The 26,106-nt window shown below is 49.8% G+C and overlaps 1 protein-coding gene across 12 annotated transcripts in view; it reads left to right on the top strand.

Moving 5' to 3' along the window:
* heph (polypyrimidine tract-binding protein 1 heph) overlaps positions 1-26,106 on the top strand; it is a 163,239-nt gene that overhangs the window by 109,580 nt on the left and 27,553 nt on the right. For 8 of the 12 annotated variants that reach the window (XM_065453829.1, XM_065453821.1, XM_065453827.1 and 5 more), the window contains 5 exons: positions 15,442-15,543; positions 17,535-17,846; positions 20,329-20,485; positions 21,112-21,170; positions 22,323-22,482. In XM_065453829.1, the coding sequence (XP_065309901.1) occupies positions 15,442-15,543; positions 17,535-17,846; positions 20,329-20,485; positions 21,112-21,170; positions 22,323-22,482 (790 nt within the window). Of the gene's footprint in view, positions 1-10,695; positions 10,742-11,511; positions 11,539-12,238; positions 12,332-15,441; positions 15,544-17,534; positions 17,847-20,328; positions 20,486-21,111; positions 21,171-22,322; positions 22,483-26,106 lie in introns of those variants that run through there. The other 4 variants (XM_065453833.1, XM_065453826.1, XM_065453825.1 and 1 more) reach the window with 4 other exon arrangements.

Here is a 26,106-nt window from a genome sequence, read left to right as displayed (position 1 = left end):
GGGCGCTTTGTGTGCTTTGGCCTTCCCTCTCCCATCCTCCCTCGCTGCCTTCCTCGCCACCTAGATAGCACACAAGGCCCGTTCAGTGCGATCCATGACGTCACGCTTACCTGGCCGGCACGAAATTTCCATTGCCGAGCCGGCGTGACGAAAGCGGTGACGTCAAAACCCACCACGGCTGTTTCCTCGGGAGCCATCCCCGTTGGTTTCCCTGGCAACCAGGCCAGGTAGTCATGCCGTGTGCTATCTGGAGGTGGCGTTGGGCGGGCGCCGATCATGCGCGGGCGGCGCCTGTAGGGCGCGGCTCGAGTCCCGTGGCGATATGCCGCACTGTAATTCCGCTGCATCCATCCCCCACCCGGATGTGGATCTGCCGCTGAACGATGCGGGGCCACGCGCCGCTTCTCCACGACACTGGGCCGAGGCAGGAGAGGCGGCTCCTGTAGCAAGCGCGCCTCCGTGCGCCGCACTTCTCGTATTTGGTGCGCTATGATGGGAGCTGCAGTTACATATAGTAAATGCGGTTTAAGAGGAAGCTTTGGCTCGGGCCCAACTCTGACGCGGCCTATTCAAATGCGTGTAAAACGCAAAAGAAAACGTTTTTGTGAGACAACCCCTGAACCGATTTTAATGAAATTTGTTGAATTTGAAAGAGAGTTAAATTCTGGTGACTGTTGGAAGCGGAATTTCGATTTAGGGCTTGGAATTTGCTTTAAAAGATCATTGTTGGTCACTACTGGGCTGCGGGAGCTGCCGAACCAGGTGAAAAAGATGCCGCACAGCCCCGGGTACCCTTCTCGTCTACTTTCGCGCAAAGTTCGATCATGCCGGCAGGAAGGGGGGGGGGGTGGGGTCACTCGCCATTGCAGATTAAGAGCGTACCCGAAACGCGTGTTGCGAGCGTCACGACGTCGGGGTTCGTTTTCACTGGTCGACGTTCGCCGATGCGCATTTCGCCTCGCATCCGTTCCAAGCTCCTCTCGGGCGCTGTCGCCGGTTGAACCGTGACCCGGCCTCGATCCGCTGGCGAGCTTGTGGTCCGGTGTAACGGCCTCTTTCTCGGACTTTCTTTCTTTTTTCTTTCTTTCTTTTTCGTTTTCGGAGCGAGACGCATTCCTCCGCCGAATCTTCGCCGGCGTGTTTCCTTTTCCTTGTCGTGTCTTCTTTCTTTCTTTTTCTTTTTCGTCTCGTCGAGCCAGAGATTAACGGCACCGCGTTCTGGGTCGCCCAGCGTCGTCCTCGTCCCAGTAAGTGCGCTGCTTCCGCCGCCGTGACGGCGAAGCGCGCTCAGCGGCGTGGAAGAAAGGCTGGCGCAGGACTACGGCGGGAACCAGTCTCTTGTGTGGGGGCCAGTCGAGCCGGCAACGGAATGATGGGCCCTGCGGGGTCGCAGCTCGCGGGCATTTGCTTCCGCGCTGTCTTTTTCCCTAGTAATGCTTCGGTACGTTCACCGTGTGCACAGCACTGATTGAGTCCTCTATATTTGGCCCTCGCGATGTCCAAAACTCTCTCTCTCTCTCTCTCTCTCTCTCTCTAAGACTTGTGGTGGAAGTAACTAGCCCGAGTACTGCTCGAGGGCTTGCCTGCGAACGTACTTGGATCATTCGTTTGGTGCTCCGGATGTGCCACGTCAGATGTAACCAAATACGTGATATTAGCAGTAGTTAGATCCTAAATCCCAGCGCTAGTGTCTCAACAGTAGGACTTGTCACGGCAAGTCGGTCCCGTTGTGTAAACGATTATTCGGGACTTTCGGCTTGCCGTGTTCGCCATCAGTATTGGTTTAGTACTTCCTGATTAAAAAAAAATCTTGGGAGCGCATCGCGCAGTCTCTCGCGTCAAGGCTCCTACACAAGTCCCCCCCCCCCCCCCCGGTCTGTTTTCGCAGCCAGGGTGATAATTTTTAAGATCCTTCTCCTTGAGTTGGATTATACAATAGGTGGACGTTACTAGCACGAGAGAGCAAAACACGTGCTCGAATAATTAACAAATGCACGAATTCATTTAATTACTTTGCGGCATATACTGCAACTTACGAGTTGTAGCCGGTGTGCTTGCAAGACGTATCCACTTGAGAGGAAGTTCAAGGATGCCAGCAATATCGATACGTTTCCCAAAGTGTGGAACGAAACACACGGGAGTTCCGGTTACTTTTGTGCTTCAATGCATAAAAGAACGTTTTGTGATAAAGTGAAACGACATTGCATTTTACACGGCGAGTTTGATGGCGCGCATCTCTAAACTGGCGTTGTTCTGGAAATTCGTTCCAAGTGGATGCGCCTTGGGGTATCACCGGCTACAATTCGTAAATTGCGATATGTGCCGCGAAGTAACTCATTCAAGATAATTAGCAGGTATTCGTTAATTACATGATTATGTGTTTTGGTTTATCGTGCTACTAATGTCCGCCTCTCTCAATATGCAGCTCAAGGAGTGGAATTATCTGCAACTGATCATTTTTTTTAACTCCATAAAACTGAGAAAAAAATCAACCTGTATATCCCTTCACCGACCCTACACTATCGTTTATATATCTGTGGGTCGGTGTTTTCTGTCCTCCCAATCCGACTAGCTGTCTTGGAGCGAGCGGATCATTTCCCCTTTAAACTTACGATGTAACACTGACGAAACGCTCCTAGTCCAGTTGATTATATGCAGAGCTCGTTCTCGATGCGGACCACTCCACCATTGCATATAGGGTGCGGACCTGTAGCGACGACCCCCCTCCCCCTTTCTGAGAGCACGTGTTGCGCCCGGTGGCAGCTGTTCGGAAAGAGCGGGTTCCCCGTGCCGCTATTCGGCGGGCGGCTTTCAATCAACGCGTGTGCTCCACCTGCCCCGCCGGCGCTGCTGCGTTCGCCTTCCTTCCTTTCTCCGGCAGGGCTTCTAGCTGATGACCACGCATGCATTATGAAGTGCCCGGGGCGGTTGTTTGCGCGCCTGCGAGGGAGAGGGAGTGTTGGAGTAGGACACACACACACGCGCACTGAGCGGACGCGTGTTTGTTTGCTTGTTTTCTTTCCCGTCGTAGGCCGGCTGTAGAGCTGCCCGGCACGTGGCTTGCGCGGTCGTTTCTGTCCAGTTTCCATGGCGACGACCCACCGGTGCGTGGTGGCGGTGGTGGTTACGCGGTGGCTTCCTCCTTCACTCCGTGCTCCATCGATTTTCTTCCTTCCCGCCAGGGGGCCAGCGTGTTTGCGAAGTGAGCGCTGTCCACCCGCAGCGCCGTCCTTGCCGGCGTGCTACCACCACGTGGCGTTTCATACCACGGGCTGTTGTGTTAATTTGCGAGGCTTGCCGTCCGTTAAGCGAACAGAGAGACGCCGTAGTTTGGGATGCTAAAAGTCGTCGTAACCACCTGGTCTATTCTTTTTTTTGCGCGCACTCACGCGTTTCTGCACCGCCCGATCCTATTGCATCGTTAGGGGTTTGGCTTGAGGCCAGGCTGGTCACCCTTGCCGATTCAGACCGAGACGGTTGGCGCCGTCGAACACCGAACAAGTTACCGGTCTCGGTGCACCGCCGTGACTCTAGCTTTGTGTTCTCCACGACCCTGTCACGGCCCCTTTGTGAGCACGGGAAACTCAAAGCGCATAGCCTACGTAGGAGCGTTACTTTGATACGTGGGGGCGATGTTTCTGTTGCGGTCAGTTTAGAAAACCAATCACTCAAGTATTAGTAACAATATTACGTTTACCCTCAAGTGACACTTTATTTATTTTTATTTCTTTGTTGAAATGTATGATCTCCACGACCGGAAATAAGTGGTCAAGATTCAATTTTTGCTTCGCATGGAGCTCTGTTAGGACATCACACGCGTTAGTGCCTGAAAGCGTTTTGTCAGTGTCCTGAAAAGACTTTAAAAAAAGTTTTTAGCAAATGCTGCTACGAATCCTGGCAGCAGCTGGCGTTTCCCTGGTGGGTATCCATGGCATCCGCCGTTTACTGGGATGTTGCGGGCTTCTCACTGGCCCGAGAGCTCTAACCGCACATCCTGCGATGTTGTGCTGGTGGCTGGGCAGGCAATTTTTAAGTTTTCGTTGATCCGTGGAATCGCTGTGCATAGCCCCAGTTGTAGCGTAGCTCTTTTCGCTATAAGTGGGCGCTGTTTACGCTCGCCTGATTCTCAATATTTCGATCTTTTACCGTTGTGTGCATTTGCTCTGGCCTTGTAATGCCTAACGCATCATGTACGCCACTCTCTGACATTGTCTCGAAAGGCTGATTTAAGCGCGCGGATATTAACACAAAGCGCATAGTTTTTATATAAGCTAAAGGGAAGTTTCAGCTGTGGATAATCAATCTAGGAAGTTAGTAATCACCAACTACTATAATAATTGGTATAGCTCAAGTAAAACATCATTGATTTTCTTTTCATCAGTAAAACGTAATCTCCGTGGCTAGTTATAAAGGTGCAAAAAAAAATTTCATTTTTTTTTACCCCGCGACGTGGAACTGTGATCGGGCATTACAGGGTTTAGCGTTTCCTCTGTAGAGTAGGAAGCGGTGCGTGGGTTTCCCGGCTGACTTTGTGTGCGTTCTGGGTCGCCCCCCTTCGCTTTATTTCCGCCCCGTCAGCGCGGCTAATTGAATCGGCGCCTTTTTAGATAGAGCACGCCTTCCCGCGCCCCCCTTTCTCCTTCCTTGCGTCGTCTCGCGTGGGGTTCTCTTGACGGCTTTCCAGCGGACGCTTCCTCCGCCTCTTGTCAATTTACCCAGGTCCTCGAGGTCGGCGCTTCAAACGGCCTTAAACAGGATGCCGGCAGTTTCGCCCCCAAAATTGCCACCACCACCACCCAGCTTGGCGTGGGCCGAAAGGGAAGCACTCTCATGACGCCGAGGGTCTGGAGGGCTCGACTTACACGAGGAAGTGGGCCGGCCCGTCGAGCGCAGAGTGTTATGCAGCCGTTGCGAATTCAATTCGCAGGAGGCGAGATTGTCTGGCTTCGCGTCTCCCGAGTGACTGCGAACAAGCGTTTCCGCGCCGATTGGATCCAAGGAGTCCGCGTTGCGAAATGGGACCCACGCGCACGGCCCCTGTGTTGGCCATTGCGCGCCCCCCAAGGAGTCGCGGTCTTGCGGGTCTGCTGCCTCCCCCCGTCGAGTCGTATCGGACGCGCTAGCGCGTGCCCATCCGTCCGCTAGCTCGCACTTGTGTCACGTGGCCACCCAGACTTGGCGTGCCAACGGCAGCGCCTTAGCAGGCGGCCTATAACGGGCGGAAGGCACAGTTTTTCAGTAGCGTGGGCAAGTTCGCCGCCCATTTTGATGCACACCGAGCCGCCATGGGCACGGCTCGGTTGGACGAGTCTACTAGCGTCAACAGTTTTGCAAGTAGCATGGCGTCATTAAAGCAGAGTGCACTGGCCTGCTATCTAGGAGGCGTTTGGTAGGGTACGTCGAGCGTGTTCGCTAACGTTGATGCCGACGGGCGTCTCTTATCGTGCGAAACGTCCTGTCGATTTCGTGGCGTCCCCTACCGGACGGCTTCGGCATGTGTTAGGTGCGAAGTGAAACTGCCGTTGCACTTGCTGGCCAACGCTGGTTCTCCGTGCCGAGTCGGACGCCAAATGGTGCCGTGCTTCTCCGCCGTTTATTAGTGCAGCACGTGCGAGTTTAAAAAAAAAGAAAAAAAAACAACGTCGTACGATGGTTCGTCCGCCTCCTGTAAAACAGTATGCCGGAAACGTGATGGAAACGGTTCGAGATTTAACTGGACGCCATTGTTCAGGTTAGTTCAGGCAGGTCGCGCGATATGTTGGACGGTTCTAACGTACGTTTCGCACTCGTCTCCTCCTTGGTTGTCGGTTTTGCGAAGGCAATTCTTCGCGGAGGGGACTGCTACACTGTAGCCGTGGGGTGAAGGGAGGGGGGGGGGGGGACGGTTAACGAGCTGCTCCCGGCAGTCTGCTGTGCAGCTGCGATGTGCGCTACGCGCAGTCGAAGCGAGACGAAAGGTTTCGACAGGAGTCTCGTGCGGTGACGCCTCTGACGAAGAAAGCAGCCACTTTTGGGGCCTCTTGTTTTTTTTTTTTCACCGCTGCAGTCATTGTGTAGCGGGTCGGCGTTTTTGTTTTCGCTGCGCCTGTAGGTGACGCGTCTACTCATGACACGGAATGTAAGGGGGAAAAGAGACAGAAAAAAAAAAAACTAGTTTCCTGCTAGTTGCGCGGTTGTCTCCCGAAGGAAGCTGAAGGAACGGGAAGCGTAGACACCCGCGGGGGCGCGCATTCCTGCTAGTCTCGTTTGACGAGTTGTGGCTACGGCTCTGGCTTCGACTTCCTTCCCCATTCTGCGACGCCTATGCCTCGCGCGCCTGTCTATTGCAGAACGCTTCGCAGCGTCTGCGCATTTCGACTTAGCGACGCGCTGCAGATCGTCCGTCCCGCACGTTGAATGGCCTGGCTGGCCGCGAAGTTGGAGACATAAACACAAGTTTTCTTTTTTTTTTTTCGGCGGGGAACAGAACGCGGACTAAATGTGCATACTTGGAAGTGTGTTTGTTGCTCCAAGCTAGAGGAGGGCGTCAGGTTTTCCCCCTGTCCGAGGGCTACCGCTCGTGCTTGGCACATCGTGTCTTTGCAGCCTACAGTAGCTACGTTTGCTTGATGGACCCCCCCCCCCATAAGGTCCGATGAAGTCGGCCTGTAGGGCCAGAAAGCGATCGTTGGGTTCACGTAAACTCTAGCGGGTCGTGCCGATCTACCGTCGTCTGTCTGTTCCGGTCGACCCTTCTAGGCAAGCGGCGTGTCGGCTCGGCCATCCCGTTTTGGGAAGATGGGTGTAAACGCCAGTCGGGTTGGGTCACCTCCACTTATACGACCCGCTCGCGTCGAGTTCAACTGAATGAAGCTAGTCATTTTTGCTTCCATATTTAGGACTCGTGCGCGAGTAATGCACACTTGTGCGTTTCTAACGGTCAACTGGGCACTCGCGTCTCATGATAAGCGTTTGGGGCGTTGCAGCGCCACTACGCAACACGCGCCCTAGACATTGCCTCTGCTGGCTACTACTACTACTATGTCGCTGCAGTGGGTTCGGGAGGGATCGTTCGGCGTGGGTTTCCGCGCTACGCGAATGCGACGCCGTCTACGAAAGCCCCGTGCGCCGATCGTGAGCCGTTCTTTTCGACAAGGGATCGGCGTCGTCCGTCGGCCGCCGCGGAATGACGTCACGTAACGCGAGACCCGCATGCCTGGAGGTTATCTTACGCTTTGTCTCGGTAGTTCGGTGCAGCAGGGTCAAGGCTGCGGGGCCTCAAATGCTCGCTTGGATCGACACGGGATACCTTTAGGTGTGTTTGCCCTGCCGATTGGTTGGAGGCGCGCGCCCGCGCTTCCGCGGTACTGCACGGAACTGCCGAGACGGAGTACAGAGTGCGAGTGTTGCCGCGCATTGATGAAACAGTCGCCCACCGCTCAGCCGAGCGTCCTGCGAAGCTTCGCGGGTGCGTGCCGGGAGTCGTTGCGGGTCGCCGCCGTTCTCGACGCCGTCCGACCTTGGGCGAGAGCGGGCACCCGCTGCTGCTGCTGCTGCCGGAAGTCCGCCGCGGCGTGAGTTCTGTGTGCGAGAACGGCGCGGCAGAGGCACGTGCTTGCTAGCAGCGAGCGCGGTTTCTCGCCGGTCGCGTAGCGCGCGTGCCCCCGGTATCCTTTTGATCGCGCCGCACCTGCCAAGGGAGACGGGAGAGATTAGAGTGTTTTAGCAGAACGTTTTTGACGGTCCGGTCCGCTCTCGCGTACCCGCTCACAGTTAGCGGAGCGGCGGACGAAGAATCAGTTTTAGCGGAGCGCCCGGCTGCGTCCGAAAGGCATGTGCTTGCCTGACGCGCCACCTTGCCGCAGAAGGTAAAACCGCTATGAACATAATATTCAAGTTGTAAGAATTGCCGCAATAAAAAAATATATTTGGAATTGCTCAAGTGTCTGAAGGCATTTCACGCAATACATTGCATTTTCATTTCTTATATATATATATAATCCTTACATTAACAAAGCCGTTACGCTGTGTTGTAGCCAAGACAAGGTTTTTGCTCTTTCAGTACACCTAAAACGTGGTCCGCATAAACAAACGTGCACACATGGCATGGTTCTGAAACGGGTTCATGGCCACAGCCTCCCGAATAGAAGATCTTCGTGTCTCCTAAAGTGTACTCTAGGTTTGCGCTTTACAAATCCCGATTCAAACGACCTCGTGGACGGGCCAGCAGCACTGGGGGCCGCCATTTTGCTTCGCTAGACCCGCTTGACGCGCTCGCCGCGCTCCGCTGAGAAAGCTTTCTAGCGGAGAGGGGGCTCCCGTCCGCTCGCCCGCTCACTGCTGAACGGGTCGCGCATGCGCACTTGCGCTTCCGCTAGCCCGCTGAGCGGAGCGGACCGTAAAAAACGCTCTGCTAAGGGCCGATTTACGCTCGAGCCGCCCATCGCCGCAAGCCGCACCGCACGCTTGCGGTCGCACGAAAAATTGCACGTATCCAGCACATGTGCACAAATTTCGGTTTACAATGTGTAAGGCATACACTGTGCACACAGTGTAAATGGTAATTTGCGCACAAGTGCTGGATACGTGGAATTTTTCGCCCGACCGCACGCGTGCGGTGCGGCTTGCGGCGATGGGCGGCTCGAGCGTAAATCGGCCCTAAAACAGCCTATTATCTCTGACGCGCGAGTCGGCGTTAAGTGACCGAAGACGGCGTTGGCGTGCCTTTCCAGAGCTTCCTCGTTGCGCTTTCTTAGTATAACGGTGGCGGTGAAGTGAGCAGCCAGTTCACCCAGGATCCGGGCACGTTTGGAAGTAGGGACAGATGCAAGCAAGGGACTGGATGAACGAGCAACGGTCGCTTCGGAGCGCTCTTAACAGTTCCGCTCATTCGTTCTTTATATTTGCCGTAGGAGGCCACCTAGTGCTTGCACTTGAAAGCTGTATCTAGCCGCTGTCTTCAACCTACCTTTGAAGCGGGGCCGTAGTACTCTGAAAATCGTTGTTAATCATTGTACCGTGCGTGTACCGTGGGTACGCGTTCGAAGGAGGAGAGGTGGCCGGAATCAATCCTCCACTATATACCGCGTCCATCGTAGCCCGCCGTGTAAATTCAGGGAATTCAGGGACACACACATTTGATTTATTCCAAACTCCGTCGAATTCATTTTCTGCATGGAGTGTCGCTAGCGCACGCTTTCTCAAACTAGCTTGCTTCAGAATCAGTGAGTTTATATACAGACGACCATCAAAAAAATGAATAAAGAAAGGCACCTTGGGTTCTGAGCATGTCAGTACCCGTGATTTTATTCCGTGGATCCGTTAGCTTTAAGCCACTTGAGCACTCTTATAGGAAACTATGGCCAATAAGGGAGCGTTTCAAACTAATGACTTGCGGAAGCTGTGTTGCTGGAGGCGATCGCTCCGTTTCCATGGGAAGTTCGTACACGGGGTTTCCTGTTGCTCGTGCTTTTTGCTTCAAACGTTCTTCGGACTTCATTACGCTTTATATTTTAAATTGACATCACTGATAGTTTTGTAAACACACGCGAAATCATTGCGACTTGTTCCATTTCTAACGAAATATTTTGTTTAAAACTACATAACTTTGCAAAGCCTCTAAGCGGGTATGCTATGAATGGGAAGGGGGGGGGGGGGGCTCACTGGCGCATTCTTGCGTGCTCCGTAGGCATGCATTCCCCTGCATGGCGGTGTTGCTTTGGAGCGCAGCTCCAGGCGACCCTTCCTGCGGGAGCGTCCACGTCAACGTCACTCGTAAAGGCCGATCCACACGGCGGACCAAGTTGCTCTTTTGAACCGCGGTCCGCGCATCACGTGATAGGACGTCACCAGTTCGTGCGTACCGCCGTTGGCCCGCGCAAGACCGCGGCCCTCGCGGCCTAGGCTTTTCCCGCTCACGTTTTGGCGGCGGACCGCATGCAAACCGCAGCGATTTTGGCGTAGCCAACGAATGTTGTCCGGCAACAGAGTGTCTTCAGCCAAATCCAATCTAGTTTTCGGCTCAGCAAAAGCCAGTCAAGCCAGTCGTTTCATGTCCGCCGTTCCGCGTACACGTGCGTGCGGCAGATATTTTTAAACACCGTGTCCTCTTGGAGTGACGAGGAGGTTTTTTCATGTTGTGTACCTCGTTGAGCAGTTCCCGCCTTTGTGGGAGTCGAGCCGGAATGGCGACGATGGCGCCAGAGTAGCGCGCGTCGTCCGTTCACCGATGACGCCGCCGACGCCATATATGGAAACAAAGCGCTGCATTAGCGGTGGTCTGTCTGCGGCGGCTGCTGTGCATCGCGCCCACGCATCACCCACGCGCTGCCACTGGCGATCACTCGATTCGCGAGGCCGCACTTCGCTCCGTCCGCAATGTGCTGCACGAGACAGATTGTCCGCGCCACCCAATATACCGCGAAATGAAAACACTTGCGGAGCTACGCCCAAATTTCGCATTAGGGAGTATCCTAATAGTCGGTGAATCTTTTTTTTTTTTTGGAGGGGGGGGGGGGCTTTTTGATTTGCGTATCCCGAACACGCTTTTACCAACACGCGCAGCTTCGGGTAGTGACTGCAGCGGTGCTGCATGCCACGGCGCGAGGTGTTGGTAAAAGCGCGTCCCGGACTGTTCAGGACAGCCCGAGACGCTGCACGCGTGTATCGTTCATTGGCTCAGGGCAGTGCGGCACTGTCATGGACGACAGATCGAAGAGGGTCCGCTGACGTCTGCGACCGTGTCCTGTGGTTAACTTCCGGAGTAAGACGTGCGCGGCGTTTTTTTTTTTTATATGTTCGGGAAACTAGTGGGGCACGCGAATAAGAACGACTCTCCGGAGTCCCTCCCTTCCAACGTCTACGCTGCGCGCGTTTGTTCTCTTTGGCGTCGGCATTTGCGCTGACGAAATGAAAGGTGTGGTTAACGTCGAAGAGAAGCTGGCTCTCAGCATTCCTCGTGAACTCTGTGATTCTCGAGGGTAAACTATCTTCCTCAGTGTTTGCTGGCACCTACGAGCTGCCGAACCGAAGAGGCTAGAATTTTCGTGGATTTTCTCCCATCGTTATTCATCTCTCACGATGATCCTTTCCCTCGTCATTTTCCCAAGAGACCTTCGCGTTTCCTTTCGCTTAATAAACGTTGACAACGCTGCTTTTCGAGCAGTTCCGATCTCTCTTCCTACACTAGAGAGCGCCACTGGAGAAAGTGTTCTGCTACGGCGCAGCTCCTCCGCCTCGACCAACGCGCTTGCTGTTGCGCGGCGCCAAAAGATCTTTACGCCGTCGCCATTCCTTCCGATGGTTTCTCTCGCAAGCACTACGAGACCGAGTGCTGCCCCCTCCCCCCACCTTGAGTGACCCGACGAGGACACACGTAATTCAGTGTGACAGTGCTCGCGGCTGAACCGTTCGCAAAAAGGCAGTAGCCGCGTTGCTCTGGCCGAGGCGCGAGACCTTTCCGGCGTCGGCACTCCGGACGACGCCACCTCTACTTTTGACACCTGTCAGCGGCGATGGTTGCGAAAGCGACCGCAGCTAGTTTGGCGCATGCCTGCACAGGTGAGCCGCGAGATGCCGGATTATCTGGCAGGCCGCGCATAACCCCCTCCTCCCCCCGAGCGCATGCCTCTAGCGTTGTGCGTCCCCTCGCTAATCTCGCGACGCTGGTCGGTCGCATACGTGTGCGACGGCGCGCGTTGTTACATTTGAAGCAGTTTGTACGTTTTTCGTTATTTCTCCCTTCTCCGTCCTGGCGCGCCGTCACCGCTGCTATTTTTGACGCCCGCCACCCCGATCGCGTCTCGGCGGCAGCTGTGCGGCGGAGCGCGCGCGATTAACTCTTGCGCAAGGGACAGTTGTAACCCCTCCCCCCCACCACCCTTTCTCTTCTTCTTCCCTCCTCGGTCCCAAGAGGCAAGGTCGCGGCTGGCTTCTGAGGAGCGGTGTGTTCCATTCGGCCATTTTCCTGCCTCCCCCTTTTTCTTGTTCTATCACCTCCCTCGCTGCTTTTTGCTTACTTAAAAAAAAAAAAGACTTTCGATTTGTGGCTGTGATAGGCTGCCCTGAAGGGTGCGCTAGGTTGCGTCGGCACGTCGGTGTGCGAGTGTGGGTGACAGCGCGCGCCGTTGCGACACGTCAACCAGGTGCCGTTGCTGGCGAGCGTTGACAGGGCAGACATTCTATTTTTTTTCTTTTGGCGAGCTGTCCGTTATGCCGCGATACCGGTGTTTGCATTATTTACGCCGACGTCACGGCCGTTTCCTTCGTTAGATGGAGGTGGAGGAGGAGGAGGATGTTCTTGCCTCTGCATTCAGGCTTCGCAGTTTGGACCTTTTTCCCACATCTGGCACACGTGCGGGCAACGTTTTTTGCTAATTCAAAGCTTCATGCTTCTCCCAAGAGGGCTGGTCAAACCGTGCCCTCTTTAAAGTTGTACTTAAACCTAATGGTGTTGGGTCTTCATTTCAACACCAAGCTCACTATATTCTAATGCAAAGCTTTCTTTGCATCTTCCTTCAACTGTTCCACTGCTGCTGCTGCTGCTGTCCTGCATGCTACGTTGGGGATTGGTTGAGAGAGTGTATAATGAACATGGCAGAGGCACGGGAGAGAGGTCCATGAGATTTTTACAACAGTCCCATGGGCGTCGCCATAGTGCGCTGTGTGGCTGCCTGGCTGTCAACACGGTTCTCTCTGGGCAGCGGCAGTTACATGTGAGCCCCCCCAAAAAGTATTGCAAAAGCTGTAGGGCTTACCTTTATACTCAAGCACAACAGCCCAGAGGATAGTTAGAATAGTAGAAGGGAGACAGAGAATTGGGCATACACCCAATGCCATGATGAAACGGGTGAAAACGGGCATTGCCATTCTTCATTAGGGGCAGCTTGCACACTAAGAGGATCGCGGCAATAAAGAAAAGCAACGTAAAAAAAGCAGTCCTCATATAGGATCTCTCCTATTACTAGACATCGCAGCCATAGCGGACAAACTGTAAAAAAAATTATATTCGACGTTAAGCGGCATTAAATCACTGCAGCCGTCCAGCGAATAAATACTTCAGCCATGATGTGATGTGTGCCGTGTGAGGGATTGAAAGTGCTAACGTTCCTGCAGGCTACAAATCAGTAGCACACTACAACGCCTCGAGCAAACATGTGTTCGTGTTTCATGTTACGTAGACAAACACAAGTGCTTGCACGCAAGGTAACATTAAACATCACGTTACGACTGTCCTATGCCATCCGCATTGCCGCAACACTGTCATGAACACAAGCAGCCCAGAAAGAAAGCTTTGGTTGCATAAATTTTATGCGCTCCTGGACTGTGAATGCGTGGTGATGCTCCCAAGAGGACTGCTCAAACTGTGCTCTTTTTAACATTGTACTTAAGCGTATGGTCGGGTCTTTGTTTGAACACCCATGCTCAGTATAGTATACTCTACTGAGCTGTGAAACTTGTGCATCATTTGCTAGGTGCTAGGAGCCTCATTAATTACTAGTACGCATTTAAGCTCTTCAGCGCAGCTACAAATCCCACCTTCACCTTGCAATGCACGGTGGTGCCCAGTTTGCCACATCACAAGCACAATTCTCAGTCCACAATTCTGTTTTTTTTTTTAAGAATATTTTCTTTCGCTTTTCTTATGACACGTCGCACCGAACAGCCGTTCTCGGCAGTAATGACACAGTGGACAAGTGTGGCGGTGATAGGACAAGGGCAACAAGTACAGAAAAGAGTGGTTGCAAGATCTGAGCCCACGTAATTGTTGTTGCAGGCTTGGGGGCACATTCCTGGCGCTTGGCCAACACTGGCATGCGGAAAGCATTTGCGTAGCTCTTGTTAACCATATCCATGAAAGGGGGGGGGGGGGGTTCTGTTTTATACACAGTTTTCATAAGTTATTCTCTGGTGGTCAGTTAAGGTGCATGCTTTGCTACCCTCCAGTAGGAAGGTAACTCTTCCTTCTTTTCCCACCACTTCACTCTTGCCTGGCAGTTTGCCTTCTGTTTGAGTTCTACTTGTCTTTACTGATACTTTCTTATCATGGAGGTTTTGACCTCTTCACTGGATAGCACTAGACTGATAAGTGCTGTGGTGCGCCTTTCTACTTCAGAGACGGCAGCCACAGCAGGATACGCGCTCTCTATGGGATGTGCAGCCTTTCCGATAATACTTGGTTCTTGGAAAGGAGGGCTCATTCGACAATTGAATGTCAGTTTCTCTTGCTGCCAACTAAGAGTCGAGAGTGAACAATTAAAAATAGTTGCACCTAATTTGAACTGCTAGTCTGCATCCAGTGGTGTTGGTTTATGGTTAATTGCACTAAGTTCGGGCTTTGGTTTGGTTGTCTTTGTGGTTATATTCCATGGTTGCAACTAGGTGTGCTTCTTTCCAAAGCATTTCTGACTAATAAGCAGTCTGATAAGCAGTCGGGAGCTTGCAGAATCTTGTGTGGGAGCTTGAATCCCGAGCTTGTTGCTTCAAGTAATAGGAGCAGTCCGAGTTTTTCGAACAAGTGCCTTGGTTTTGATTCCTCCACACACCCTTTGGGATAGCTTTGTAGGATCATATGATAAAACCGCACATGGGGATCGAGATTCGAGACTGGAAGTTTGTATGCATTTGTTTCCTTGGTTTTATCAGCACGGCAGAAAATGCAGCAGGGTATGCAGAAATGCAACATTATCCTTTTGTGTACTTAAAAGGATAATTAATATTTTTATGCAAGTCAGTTGGAAGTGTCTGGGCCACTCCATCTGGCCTGAGCTAACTCAGAGGCGTAACAAGGGGGGCTTCTGCAATCCTTCCATGGTTTGTATCTCTGGGGCTATTCAGTAGGCTTCCCCAGTGCTGCCATCTTTACCTGTGTGAAGTGCTGGTGGGCCTTCTTCCCCTAAATAAACGACCTGCTGCTACTTGCTGGGAATTGCTTCACAACCAGAAGTTTAAAAGAAATAAAGCCATTCAGCTCTTTTATTGCATCAAAAAGTGGAATGCAAGAGGCTTCATTCTGCTTGCATATGCTGGCCACTTCTCCTAGCAGAACCCAATCAAACTTTGGGTTCTTGAGTACGCAGGCCGCTTGCATCCCCTAATCCAAGACTTGTTTGTCGCTGTATGCAAGCCGGAGCTGCTGTGTATTCAATTGTGTTCTGTTTACTGGATGGTTTATGGCTGTTCTTGTTTAGCTTTTTCTGCTGGCGTCGTGCTTATAATTCCAATCCTTCAATTCAGATAAGTCTGTCTCTGGAACTAGTGTGCTCATTTGAGTCTTACAGGAGGATCCTGTTTGGCAAGTTATTTGTATTGCTCTTATATTTCATACTTTGTTAGAGCATGTTCTCGGGAATGCAAGCTCTTTCTGTATGTTAACCAATGCTGCTGTAGAAGCAGGAGAAACTCCTTGTATGTTGGCATATGGAGCTTAACAGACTTTCCAATGTCCTTCTTATATCTTTGCAGCGTGGATCAGACGAGCTGCTGACGCAGACCAACGCCGTGAGCAATGGCACCATCATGAGCCCACAGAACAACCACAGTGACAACAACAACGATGCCAAAAAGGTGAGGGACTTCTATTGAACATTCACAATCCACCTCAAACACCTGTTAGATGGGAAAATTTAGTGTCGCTTTTAGAGCACTTTGCCGTCAGTAAGGGGTTTTGCATTCTTGTGTACTCTCTGCGTTTTCTGTGTATCGTATCTTCCAGATTATAAGCAGCAGTACTTTCCTCAAATTTTCGTTGCTGCAACTTGCATATGCATAAAACCATGCACATTGGCATGTCACACTGGCATGCACCCTTCCATGACATGATGAGATAATGACTCCTTCAAGCTTACGTGCGCGAAGGTTCAAAACCAGTAGCAGTAGCACTCTTCGCTCTTCCCTAATACCTAAGACGATCAAAATTGTTAGTCACATCGGCTTACAGGCTGTGTAACATTGTTGCTAGTTGCAAGCAATAAATATCGCTTTTAGGTACTCTATATCACAGTAAATATATTGCTAATTCTGTGAAAATACCACTAAACATATGTGTGTATGTGATGAAGGGACATGTGTGTTGGCTACAAGAACATGACATTTTACCTAATTCTGCTTCGTCCTCCTTCACCTCACGTTAATGACATAGGTCGCCTACATAGTACTTCACAAGTGAGGCACTGGTGGTAGCTTTGTTGTTGCATAACCAGTGGTCGACGTGTACACTGATACTTCATCACAGAAGCAAGAATAAAGCAGTTTTAAGGCAAGCATTTCGGTTTTGTAGGGCTTGTTATACTTGATGTTCCACAAGTGTCCTGAAAGTTTGTAGGCATCAGAATGCAACCACTCGATTGTACTGGTTTTTCAATCATTCAAAATGTGGACAGTTTTAAGAGTTGAAAACAGGTTAGAATTTTCTGCTTTTCGGCTGCCAACTGGTAGTTTCTGCTTATTTGTGTTTCTCACTGTGGATTCAGAATCATTCAGTATTCTCCTGAATTTTTTACGTTTTGAAGCTGTCAGAAAAAATAGTTTATTTCTCTGCCTTCTCCCGTTGTTCAAGCAAACTAGCATGACCATGTTGTCATCAAATGGACAGAAAGTCAATTACTAGCATACAGGCATGCAAAACATTCAATGTCATGCATATTCGCTGCATACGTTCAAAAAATGGTTTTGAGCTCACCGCTGCACTGTTCTTGCTCAAATTTTGCAGAAAGATTGCATTTTTGAGTCCACATTGTTTACTATAACACTTGGCGCAGCTAATTGCCTGGTTTTTAAGAAGAAAGTGCAAATTTGCCTGTGCTTTGTGGATGCGAGCTGCTGTCGCGATAGCACAACTATAAATTTGTGTCGCCGCCTGCCGTCAGCAGCAGAAAGCAGCGTTTCAGGGAGGACCATCGCCTGTTCCAGGAGCGGGCAACACATGGCAGCCTTCCCTGAAACTGTGCCAAGTGTTATACTAAACGACGTAGACTACAAAATGTGATCTTTCTGCAAAATTCGAGCAAGAACAGTGCAGCAGCGAGCGGAAAATCTTTTTTCGAACAGGCGCAGTGAAATATTCAGGACCAGTGTATATTCACTGTAGGATATTGAAAACTGTTGACAAGTTTGAAACAACTGGTGACTTGGCAAAAATTAAGATAACTGTACCTTCGTGGCAGTCGCCAACATAGCCAGTACAAAATTCAAAACAGTTCATTACGCACTTGTATTGTGTTCATTGCATTGTGGCATGCATATTTTTCTGCATTTTAGCACTTGATTTTCAGCATTTCCCGAGCTTCAGGTTACTCACAAATTTTTCTGCTGAGCCATGCTGCACATGCCTGCTGCCATGAAGTCTGCCATCTTGCATGATGCCATTTTGTGAAGTCAAACCGAGGTTGGCAAGCCCAGTTCACAACCATTCTTAAGAGACTGACTGTGGTTATGTCTGCCATGCAGCTTGAGCAGTGAGTGCAGTTATCAGTAACCACTGTCTGCATAATCGTGGTTAAGGCTGTGCATGTGACGCGAGTTGACTCCCACCCTCTGAACCATGGTGCAACCTGCAGGTGAAGCTGGACACGGGTGGCAAAGTGGTGGTTGGAGCGGGCAAGCCCTCGAGAGTGGTGCACATCCGGAACATCCCCAACGATGCGACAGACACGGACATTGTGCACTTGGGTGTGCCCTTTGGCAAAGTGACCAACGTGCTCCAGCTCAAGGGCAAGAACCAGGCATTCCTCGAGATGGCTGACGAGAGCTCGGCCATCGCCATGGTCGACTACTTTGCCAAGGCCTCGCCAACTGTACGCGGGCGGGTTGTCTACGTCCAGTTTTCCAACCACCGTGAGCTCAAGACAGATGGCGTCCATGGTTCCCTGGTGGGTCTTGCTGTAGATCTCTTTACATTTCGCAGGTGGCATGTTGGATAGTAATGCAGTGATCCTGGAGGATTAGTCTACTACCAATTGGGCTAAAGTTTAGTGCGCTGCCAGTGCTTAGTCATTTCATGCCACCTAATTGAAAACCATTTAAAGAGGCACTAAAGACAAAAGTAAAGCTAAATTGATAGATTGATGCTTGAGAATGTTTAAGGCTTTTGGGCTCGGGGCAATGGCATCAGAGCCAGTGGCCAGCTAAGGCTCTCCGAGACTACGCAGAGTGCAATAGCCATTCAAGAGAACCTTTACTGTCCGAAGCCCCAGACCAACTAGGCTCCTTCCTAGTCGCCGCTGCTCACGCTCTGGCCACAGGCTGGCTGCATGTGGCACAGCAGCTGCACAGGTGGTGATGATGGCGCCACAGCGGCGCAGCCATGCAGCCACTGGCCCCATAGGCTTCAATATTATCGTGAACAAAGTTTTAGTAATTGAGAAATTGAGGTAAATGTAGGACACAACTTGTGAGTCGCAGGGACTTTCGAGTACTGGCCCGATGATGTAGGCACTCTTAATTTTAATTCTGTCACTAGTGCTCAACCTCTCCTAATAGTGTTGCATTGCATTATAGGACGGAAGAAAATACTATTTGTCCAGTTCTATTTGATGTTTAGAAAAAATAACTGATTGACTTTACCGTTGACAACAGTGCAGACGGTTGAAAGATTTCGTTTTTGCTCGACTCTGTGCTGCCCGCGCATCTGTGTTTCGGTAGTAGTTTTGTTATCATGAAGTGTTGTGCTGGTTTTGTTGGCCCACGGAACTCTCACAAACTGCAAGTAGCAGAAAAGTCCACGCCCATGGGATGTCATGGGATGCCCGAACGGTCCACACCACTTGACTGAAAGCAGTGGCAGCGGCAAATCCAATGTTTTGTCTTCGCTCGGTTTCCTCCATGGCCGCATGTTTACGTTTTGAGAGAAAAACTGTAGCACTGTCTGTCGGGCGCTGCTTTTCTTACCGATGGCAGTAATGGATGGTGATGGCGTTTGCAACGATGTCACTCTCCAGCTCGGAGGCGAGCGATTTGAGTTCTAATAAAGGGGTGCGGACCCTTCGGATGCGATTTTCTCTTTAAATGAAGTCTTTTCGTGGCACGAAACAAGTACAGTGAGGTTAATGGAATGGTATTTTAACAGTCCACGTTGACTTAATATTTGCCTTTAGTGTCCCTTTAAGGAACGCTTCATATATGTCTGCATTAACTGCTTGCAGAATTTTCTTACCTGAAATGTCGCATCTGTGAGGTTTCATGTGACTTGGCGTATACGGACGGCAACATTCCTGGTACTATGCCATATTAACCCTTTGAGGGTCGATTTTTTTCGCCACATGCGACCACTCAGGGTCGATTTTTTTTTATTGCACATTTAAATTCTTCAGAGGGAGCTATTTCGAAAAAAATTACTGTAATTTTTCTAGGGTGACCGTAAAGTGAGAAAAAGATGTTTGGCGTTGGCATATATGGACTGTTTATTCATGAAAAACAATAAAAAATAGCAAATAAAGTTATAGGAATTTTAAAAAATTGGCGCATTGTTATACACAATGTGCACACGAGAAAAATACACAAGAAGAATGCACACACGAAAATTTTTTGCAAGTCTCAAATGTTCCTTTTGCACTAATATTTCTTCAGCGTGTGGTAGTTCTTGAAGCATGGCTCCACGCAGAGCGGTTTGTTGCACTCAGCGCACATGTACCTTGTGTCCTCGCGATATTTTTGCTGCCGAGTGGTGTTGGCGCAGACATGGCACCTCCTCTGGGTACTGCTTCCCTGAGCAGCCGTGGGAGGTGACTTCGGAATAAAGTGCCAAAAGAGGAAACACATGCATGGCGGCATCCTTCGTAAGTGGACCTCTATGAGCAACAACCGAGCGGGTAACAGGCGGTCACCCTTTGAGTGACAAGAATGAGGTAACCATCAGTTTTGCGAGCGAAAGAAGCCGAAACCGTGTGCGGAACAAAACCGAAACTAACCGCCGCGTGCCCGCGAGCGCGCCAATGCGCGAAGCGGTAGCAGACGCGACGGAGCAAGAAAAGACTACACAACGAAAACTGAAAGAGAGAGACCGGAGAAAAAAATTTCATGTATTCCCACATAGTGGCACCACATGCCAGGCAAGAAAAAGTTAGGAAATTAGCGCGCGTTTTAAACGTACAGACGGCGCCGTAAATATACGGCATCGTCCATTTTCGGACCTGTTCGCGGCGCCGTATATTTACGGCGTCAACCCTCAAGGGGTTAACTATGTTTGCACGGTGCCAGGAATGCTGTCAGCAGTATACTTCAATGTGACCAGTGTTCCGAGTTGCACAGTCGCATGAAAGTGATTGCATCCCCGAAAGTGATCACTCAGGTACTGCCCTTGGTTTCTGGCAAGGTGTGCTCAGTGTTAGTGATTCAGCTTACCCTTTGTGCAAGACTGCGCAGGCCAACCAAGGGGGCGAGGGTGGTGGTGCCAACACGGTGCTGCGTGTCGTGGTGGACAACCAGATCTACCCAGTCACGCTTGACTTGCTGCACAGCATCTTCAGCCGAGCAGGAAAGGTCCTCAAGATAGTCACCTTCACCAAGAGCAGTGAGTAGCGTCCTCTTTTACCTGCTCGGGTCACTCCGACTCAGTGTTCAAGTACTTTCTGTCCTTCATGCATCCGGAGAACAAGCTGCTTCTAGTGCTCGGCAGGTTGCGCTGTTTCTTGCGTGGTACACGCCGTCTCGAATACTGGCGCATGGGTGTTTCTTGTTACTCGTGGCAGAGAATTGTAGCTTTGCATGATATGTTACATGTTACCATGGTACATTAAGGCCAGTATGCATGCACCACCTCAAGTTTTAGCATATAGTCGCTGCATACAGTGCTGGAGTGTAGTATGAATGATGCAATTTAGAATTAGGCTTTTAGAGCATTCTGCATTGCCAGTGATTCGCTATGGTGCCATCTGCTAGGTGGAAATAGAACCACTTTTCTGGCTCAGTACTGTCTCTCTAGTCCTAGAAGCACCGAAACAAAGTACTTCACATTACAATGCCAGGTGGCTGGATCGAGGGCACCTATGCTAGAATTGGCAGAATGCCACATTCTGCTTTCGGTTGAGTTTGAAAGTTTGTTTCATGAACCGTTTTGTGTTTTATCCTCTCCTGTCTCTCCCCCCCCCCCCCCTTTTGTGTCGTTGCTGAACCTGCCTTTCTCTCTCTGCCTCCCAGATTCATTCCAAGCCCTCATTCAGTTCAGCGATGTCATGGGTGCCCAGGCGGCAAAGCTGGTGAGTGCCGTTGTCTACTTGCGGTGGAAATTATTTACATGGAAATTTGGAAATTTATTTACTTAATGCTTATCGTCATCAATCTTGGACAGCACTACATTGTTGCTTGTGAAGAACAATCCAAGAACATGTGACATGACCTGTTACTGCTACCTTAACACGTAAAATAACTTATAGTGTGAATCTGCTCTCGTATTTGGACTGAAAAAGACGATATTGTCAGGGTAACACTATGCATGAACACTTCATGAGCTTTGTTGGCATCCATGGTAGCTATCTTGCCATGGCAGTGGCATTGGCTAGGCTGGCTCTGATGGTAGGGTGTTGCGAACATGGTTTTGGTTTCATATCGGTTTGCACCGCCCAAGCAATGTATGGACAAATTTTCATGAAAAAAAAAAGGAGTGTGCTAAAATCGAATAAATAATGTAATAAGTCATTGGGGGTTACCATTTTAGTTTTAGAATCTTCCTAAGGCAAGCCGAAAATGGGCATTTTCGGCGGGAGTTAACGTGTGTGCGAAGCATTCGCTGTCCCTAAGCGGAGCCAAGACGGGACGGACTCTGCCACTACTGGAGTTGCTACTACAGTCGCCATGCGGTTGGGCGCGTGCATGACGACTACCAAAGTGCGAATGATTTGGCGAAGGCTAATTTCAAGATCGAAATAATGAAAGTTGGGCCCCATGAAGTTATGGGGGCTGGTTGAGAGTTTTGGTTGCAATTGAATTAACTGGAGTGGAATAAACAGAAGTGTGCTGTACTGCCAAATGAATCAGCGGTGTTTCGGCGTTTTTGTGCCGCTTGCGTAGTTCGACCCGTCATTTGTCCCATCAGGGTTGAATTAATGGAAGTCAACTGTATCTTGCTGGCTTAGCAAGCCTCTTCTGGTAAGAGGAATTCTTTTTGGTATTGCAGAATGCTAATTTGCTTCACAACTCAAGTTAGTTTCTACGTTGGTGTGCCTTTACACCTTGGCCACGTTAGAATGGTGTAAATGGGGTAATTTGTGAAATTGCCTGTTTTATGCAGGCTTCATTCATTGTGCTGGTGCCAAGCCATAGACTAGCATTGTTCTACAGCTGCAGTGGAGCCGTGACAGTGTCTTCGTGGCACACTGCATGCAACTTGTCTTTTTTTTTATTCGCTGCAGGCCCTGGATGGCCAGAGCATCTACAATGCGTGCTGCACGTTACGCATCGAGTACTCCAAACTCACCAACCTCAACGTGAAGTACAACAACGACAAGAGCCGCGACTTCACAAACCCCACCCTGCCCACAGGGGACCCCACCCTTGACATCGGGCTCGCCGGTGAGAGCAAACGTCTTTTCCTCGTCTTCTTTCTTGCCTTCGTGTAGTACCCCTGGCTGGTGCTAACTTGCTGCTCCAAAATGAAACATTGTGACTACATAAGGGCTGATGGTTCCATTTCTGCTTTTAAATAGGTTTAAAATACAGCACTGCCAAATGTGTGCAACATTAAACATCCGCATTAAACAGTCAACGACCAATTTTACAGACAAGTCTGATAAGGTGGATGCCTTCTCGGCATCGCCACAAATAAAAGGGGGGAAGGGGGGACATTATAGCTAGAAATTGGCTATGCCTGCTTTCCAGGTTGTTTACATCTGTGCGGGCCAGGCGGCACACAAAATGGCGAGCGACATCTAGAATGAGAGCTGCTGACAGGCCCGTTTCATGCCAAATTTCGATGATGCTATCATTTCCAGCTTCAGTACTAGACACCGTGACCGCCTCAGCGCACTTGCGTACAAGCTTGCATGTGAAACGGGAGGCACACACACATTTATTATACAGGCTATACATGCACCGCAGTACACTTTGCCGTACCCTGTACGTTCGCCAAGCTGGTGCCACCGCACAATTTTGTTGGATGGCACAATGGCAGTCTGCTAAAAGTTTTACAGTTCAATAGAATGTGTAGAAAGTGTTTGTTAAATGCAGCTATCAAATCTTTTTTTTTCTACACTGCTCAGCCTTTAACAACAAATATTAGGATGAAAACTGTAGTTTTTTTTTTGTTCTTTTTAAGAAAAACATGTTCATTGAGTCTGGCAACCCTAACAGTGAGGTGGCGAAAGCTTAGCAACATGTGTGCCTCTTTTTCACTCCACGTAGCCAAGCCAGCGAACAATCAGCATGGTGTGCCGCTGGGTCTATTTCTACCACGCAGAGTTTGCCGTGAAAGTTTGCTCCATGTAGCCCGGCCCTTACGTAGTCAAGCATGTGCCGGAGTGTGTTGCAGTGAAGCATACCAAGAATGGAAAGGGGCCGCTGTCATGGGGGACATTACGTATTTTTTAATCGTACACACATTCACTCGCCGCCTCCTATTGCAGTAAGAGCACCGGTATGCCTAATCAGTGGCCTGGCAAGCCTTCAGAGCTATCTTGGACATGCTGTGGTGATTTGAGCCCTCAGGGGCAATAAAGCGCACACTTTCAATTTTTAGAATGCAATTTTTAAGACATCTTTGCGGCCCCTAGGGAGTCTGAAGAATTGGACGTTGACTGTAGTATGTGAAAGACCTTCATTCCCCGATGTGAAGAAGCCACCAGTAGCAGCTGATCCAGCAAAAAGTGTTTGCTTCTCTTTGCGCTAGGATGCTTGCATTACCTACTCACTACAGGCAATTATGTAGGGCATTAACTGTGCTTTAATTCTAGACCAAATTTGAGATTTTTGCAGTTTATTAACTTCATTGTCCTGTAGCTTTCGCATTTTTCATAATTGTAGGCGCACTTAACACCTTACACTAATCACAGGAGAAATGGGTCACTGGTGAAGCAAATGCGCAACATTTTCTGAGCATTTATGTGACAGTGAATTGCTGGTTGCAATGTTGCGATCTAAATTGCTATGCCTAAGACCAGCTGCTTCGCTATTGTGCTGCCTTTGTTTTCATTTGTTTTGCTTCTTTCATGTTTGTTTTTGCTTGCAGTTATACTACTGCCCTGTTTCATTTTTGGTACGTTCAATGCACATCAAGCGAGTAGGACAAAGCTCCAATCCTGACTGGTCCGTGGTGTACACGCACAGACTGGTTACAGCATAAGTCGCCGCACTTGCAGATATCTGCATAAAAAGTGGTTCTGCAGTATAACCAAAACATTTTTCAATGGCTGCACACGTGCAAAACGTGGATGCCAAGCAGCCGTGCCTATCTGAGAATCGAGCATGCGACCAGGAAGTTTGCATTCGTATAAATTTATGGACGTTGAAAGGTTAATGTCCGAAAACCACCATCTTGACATGAAGCAGACAAAGTAGCAAAGGGGGGAGGAAAAAAAGAAGGAAAGGAAAAAAGGTCTACTGAGGGAAAAGTAAGCCGGTGACTGCACTGTCAAACGGCATTTTCAAACTGGCTCAGTTATTCAGAATTTCCTGTGGCACTGCCACCAACTCCACAGAACTGATGTAGAACAGCAGCTGAAGTTTCGGACATTGTACAGTGTCTCGTTTGATTTCTCGAACCGATCTGCGTGCTGCAATCTGCGATGTCGAAAATATAGTGACTGCAAACAAAGTCGCCGCCATTCGAGTCTTTCCCTTGCCATCTGTGACTTCGCTTTCGTTGTTGACGTGGTTTCTCCACTTTCCAAGTGGTCCACACCCACTGCAATGCGTTTTTCGCTAACTCTGCACCAAACTACAGCTTGGTCGGCTCATACGCTCATATCCGTATAAGATTGGACGTGCTATCACGCTCACGGGCTCAAATGACAGCGGCACGTGTGAAGTGGAATTTGGTTTCTTGGTCGATCAGCTACGGCAGCTACTGCAGAAGCTTGCACGGGACCATAAAGCCTAAAATCTGCGAACTAAAATTTGTAGGACGCTGTTTAAACTGATGGCAGTTTAGTTGCTCACGTTGTATCTGCACTTTGTGACAATGTGCACTCAGCATCAAGAGCCAAAACGGCCAAAAATTTTTTAGCACCTGATGTTTTAGCATCGACAGTGCGCACTCATTTAGTGCGCTGGGCACGCTTCTGATGAGCACCCAAGCTAAAAGGCTTCTCTGTTACTTAGGCAACCCTAGCTTGCCCACATGGTGTGGTTTCAAAATTTCCATTTGCGCATCTCTTGCGGAGTGAGTGTTGATATTGAAGTGACACAGCCTGTGTGGGCTGGCCTTCCCCCTTTCGGGCACAAAACCAAAACCAAAGCGCAAAGTTAACGGCATGACATCACGCACACTCAATTCAAAAGGTGCAGCACGACTGAGGCGGAGACAAAGAAACACAAAACCACATCACAAGCACTGGCAACTTTTATGGTTTTATCGTAAAATGCCCGATTTCTAGAGCTTTTGATGATCGTCATACCGAAACCAATAATTTTACTATTCTTTATTTGGGTGCAACTTGGAGCAAAAACTTATCTTTACTGGTATCGGCGACACTTTCAAGTAGTAACCTTTGGGAGATTACACGTCACTCAACACCAGACATATCAGAGCATAAGGCCAACAGCATTCCTGGCATTCTGCAGATATATTGGGCTTGGCTCAATATATCTGCAGAATGCCCAGGAGCACTATAAGCCTCTGATGCGTGTCTCTTGCTAACATGTCAAACAGCCGGCATGTCTGTTGTTGAGGGTTTGCTGCAGAAGGCTTAACACCTTCATTTTATCTTATAATAACCAACGTCTTTACCACGAAATTAACTAAAATATAGTTTTGAAAGAATTGTTTAATAGTCTAGTGTTTCTCTTCAGTATCCTCTTTAGATTTTCCTACCCAGTTCCAGCCTTGATTAACCACTATTAAGTCTTGCAGAAGAATTAGCTTTGTCCTACTCGCTTGTACATGCTGTGCTATTTTGTTGAGTATGTACATGTCCCTTGTCCCTTTGTTTGAGCACTGTGTGGTACTGCGAACTGATGTCGTGGTTGAAGGGATACGGGCTG

This window comes from Dermacentor albipictus, chromosome 9 (genome assembly GCF_038994185.2).
Source record: "Dermacentor albipictus isolate Rhodes 1998 colony chromosome 9, USDA_Dalb.pri_finalv2, whole genome shotgun sequence".
Taxonomy (NCBI): Eukaryota; Metazoa; Arthropoda; class Arachnida; order Ixodida; family Ixodidae; genus Dermacentor; species Dermacentor albipictus.
This window is presented reverse-complemented; position numbering and strand designations above follow the sequence as displayed.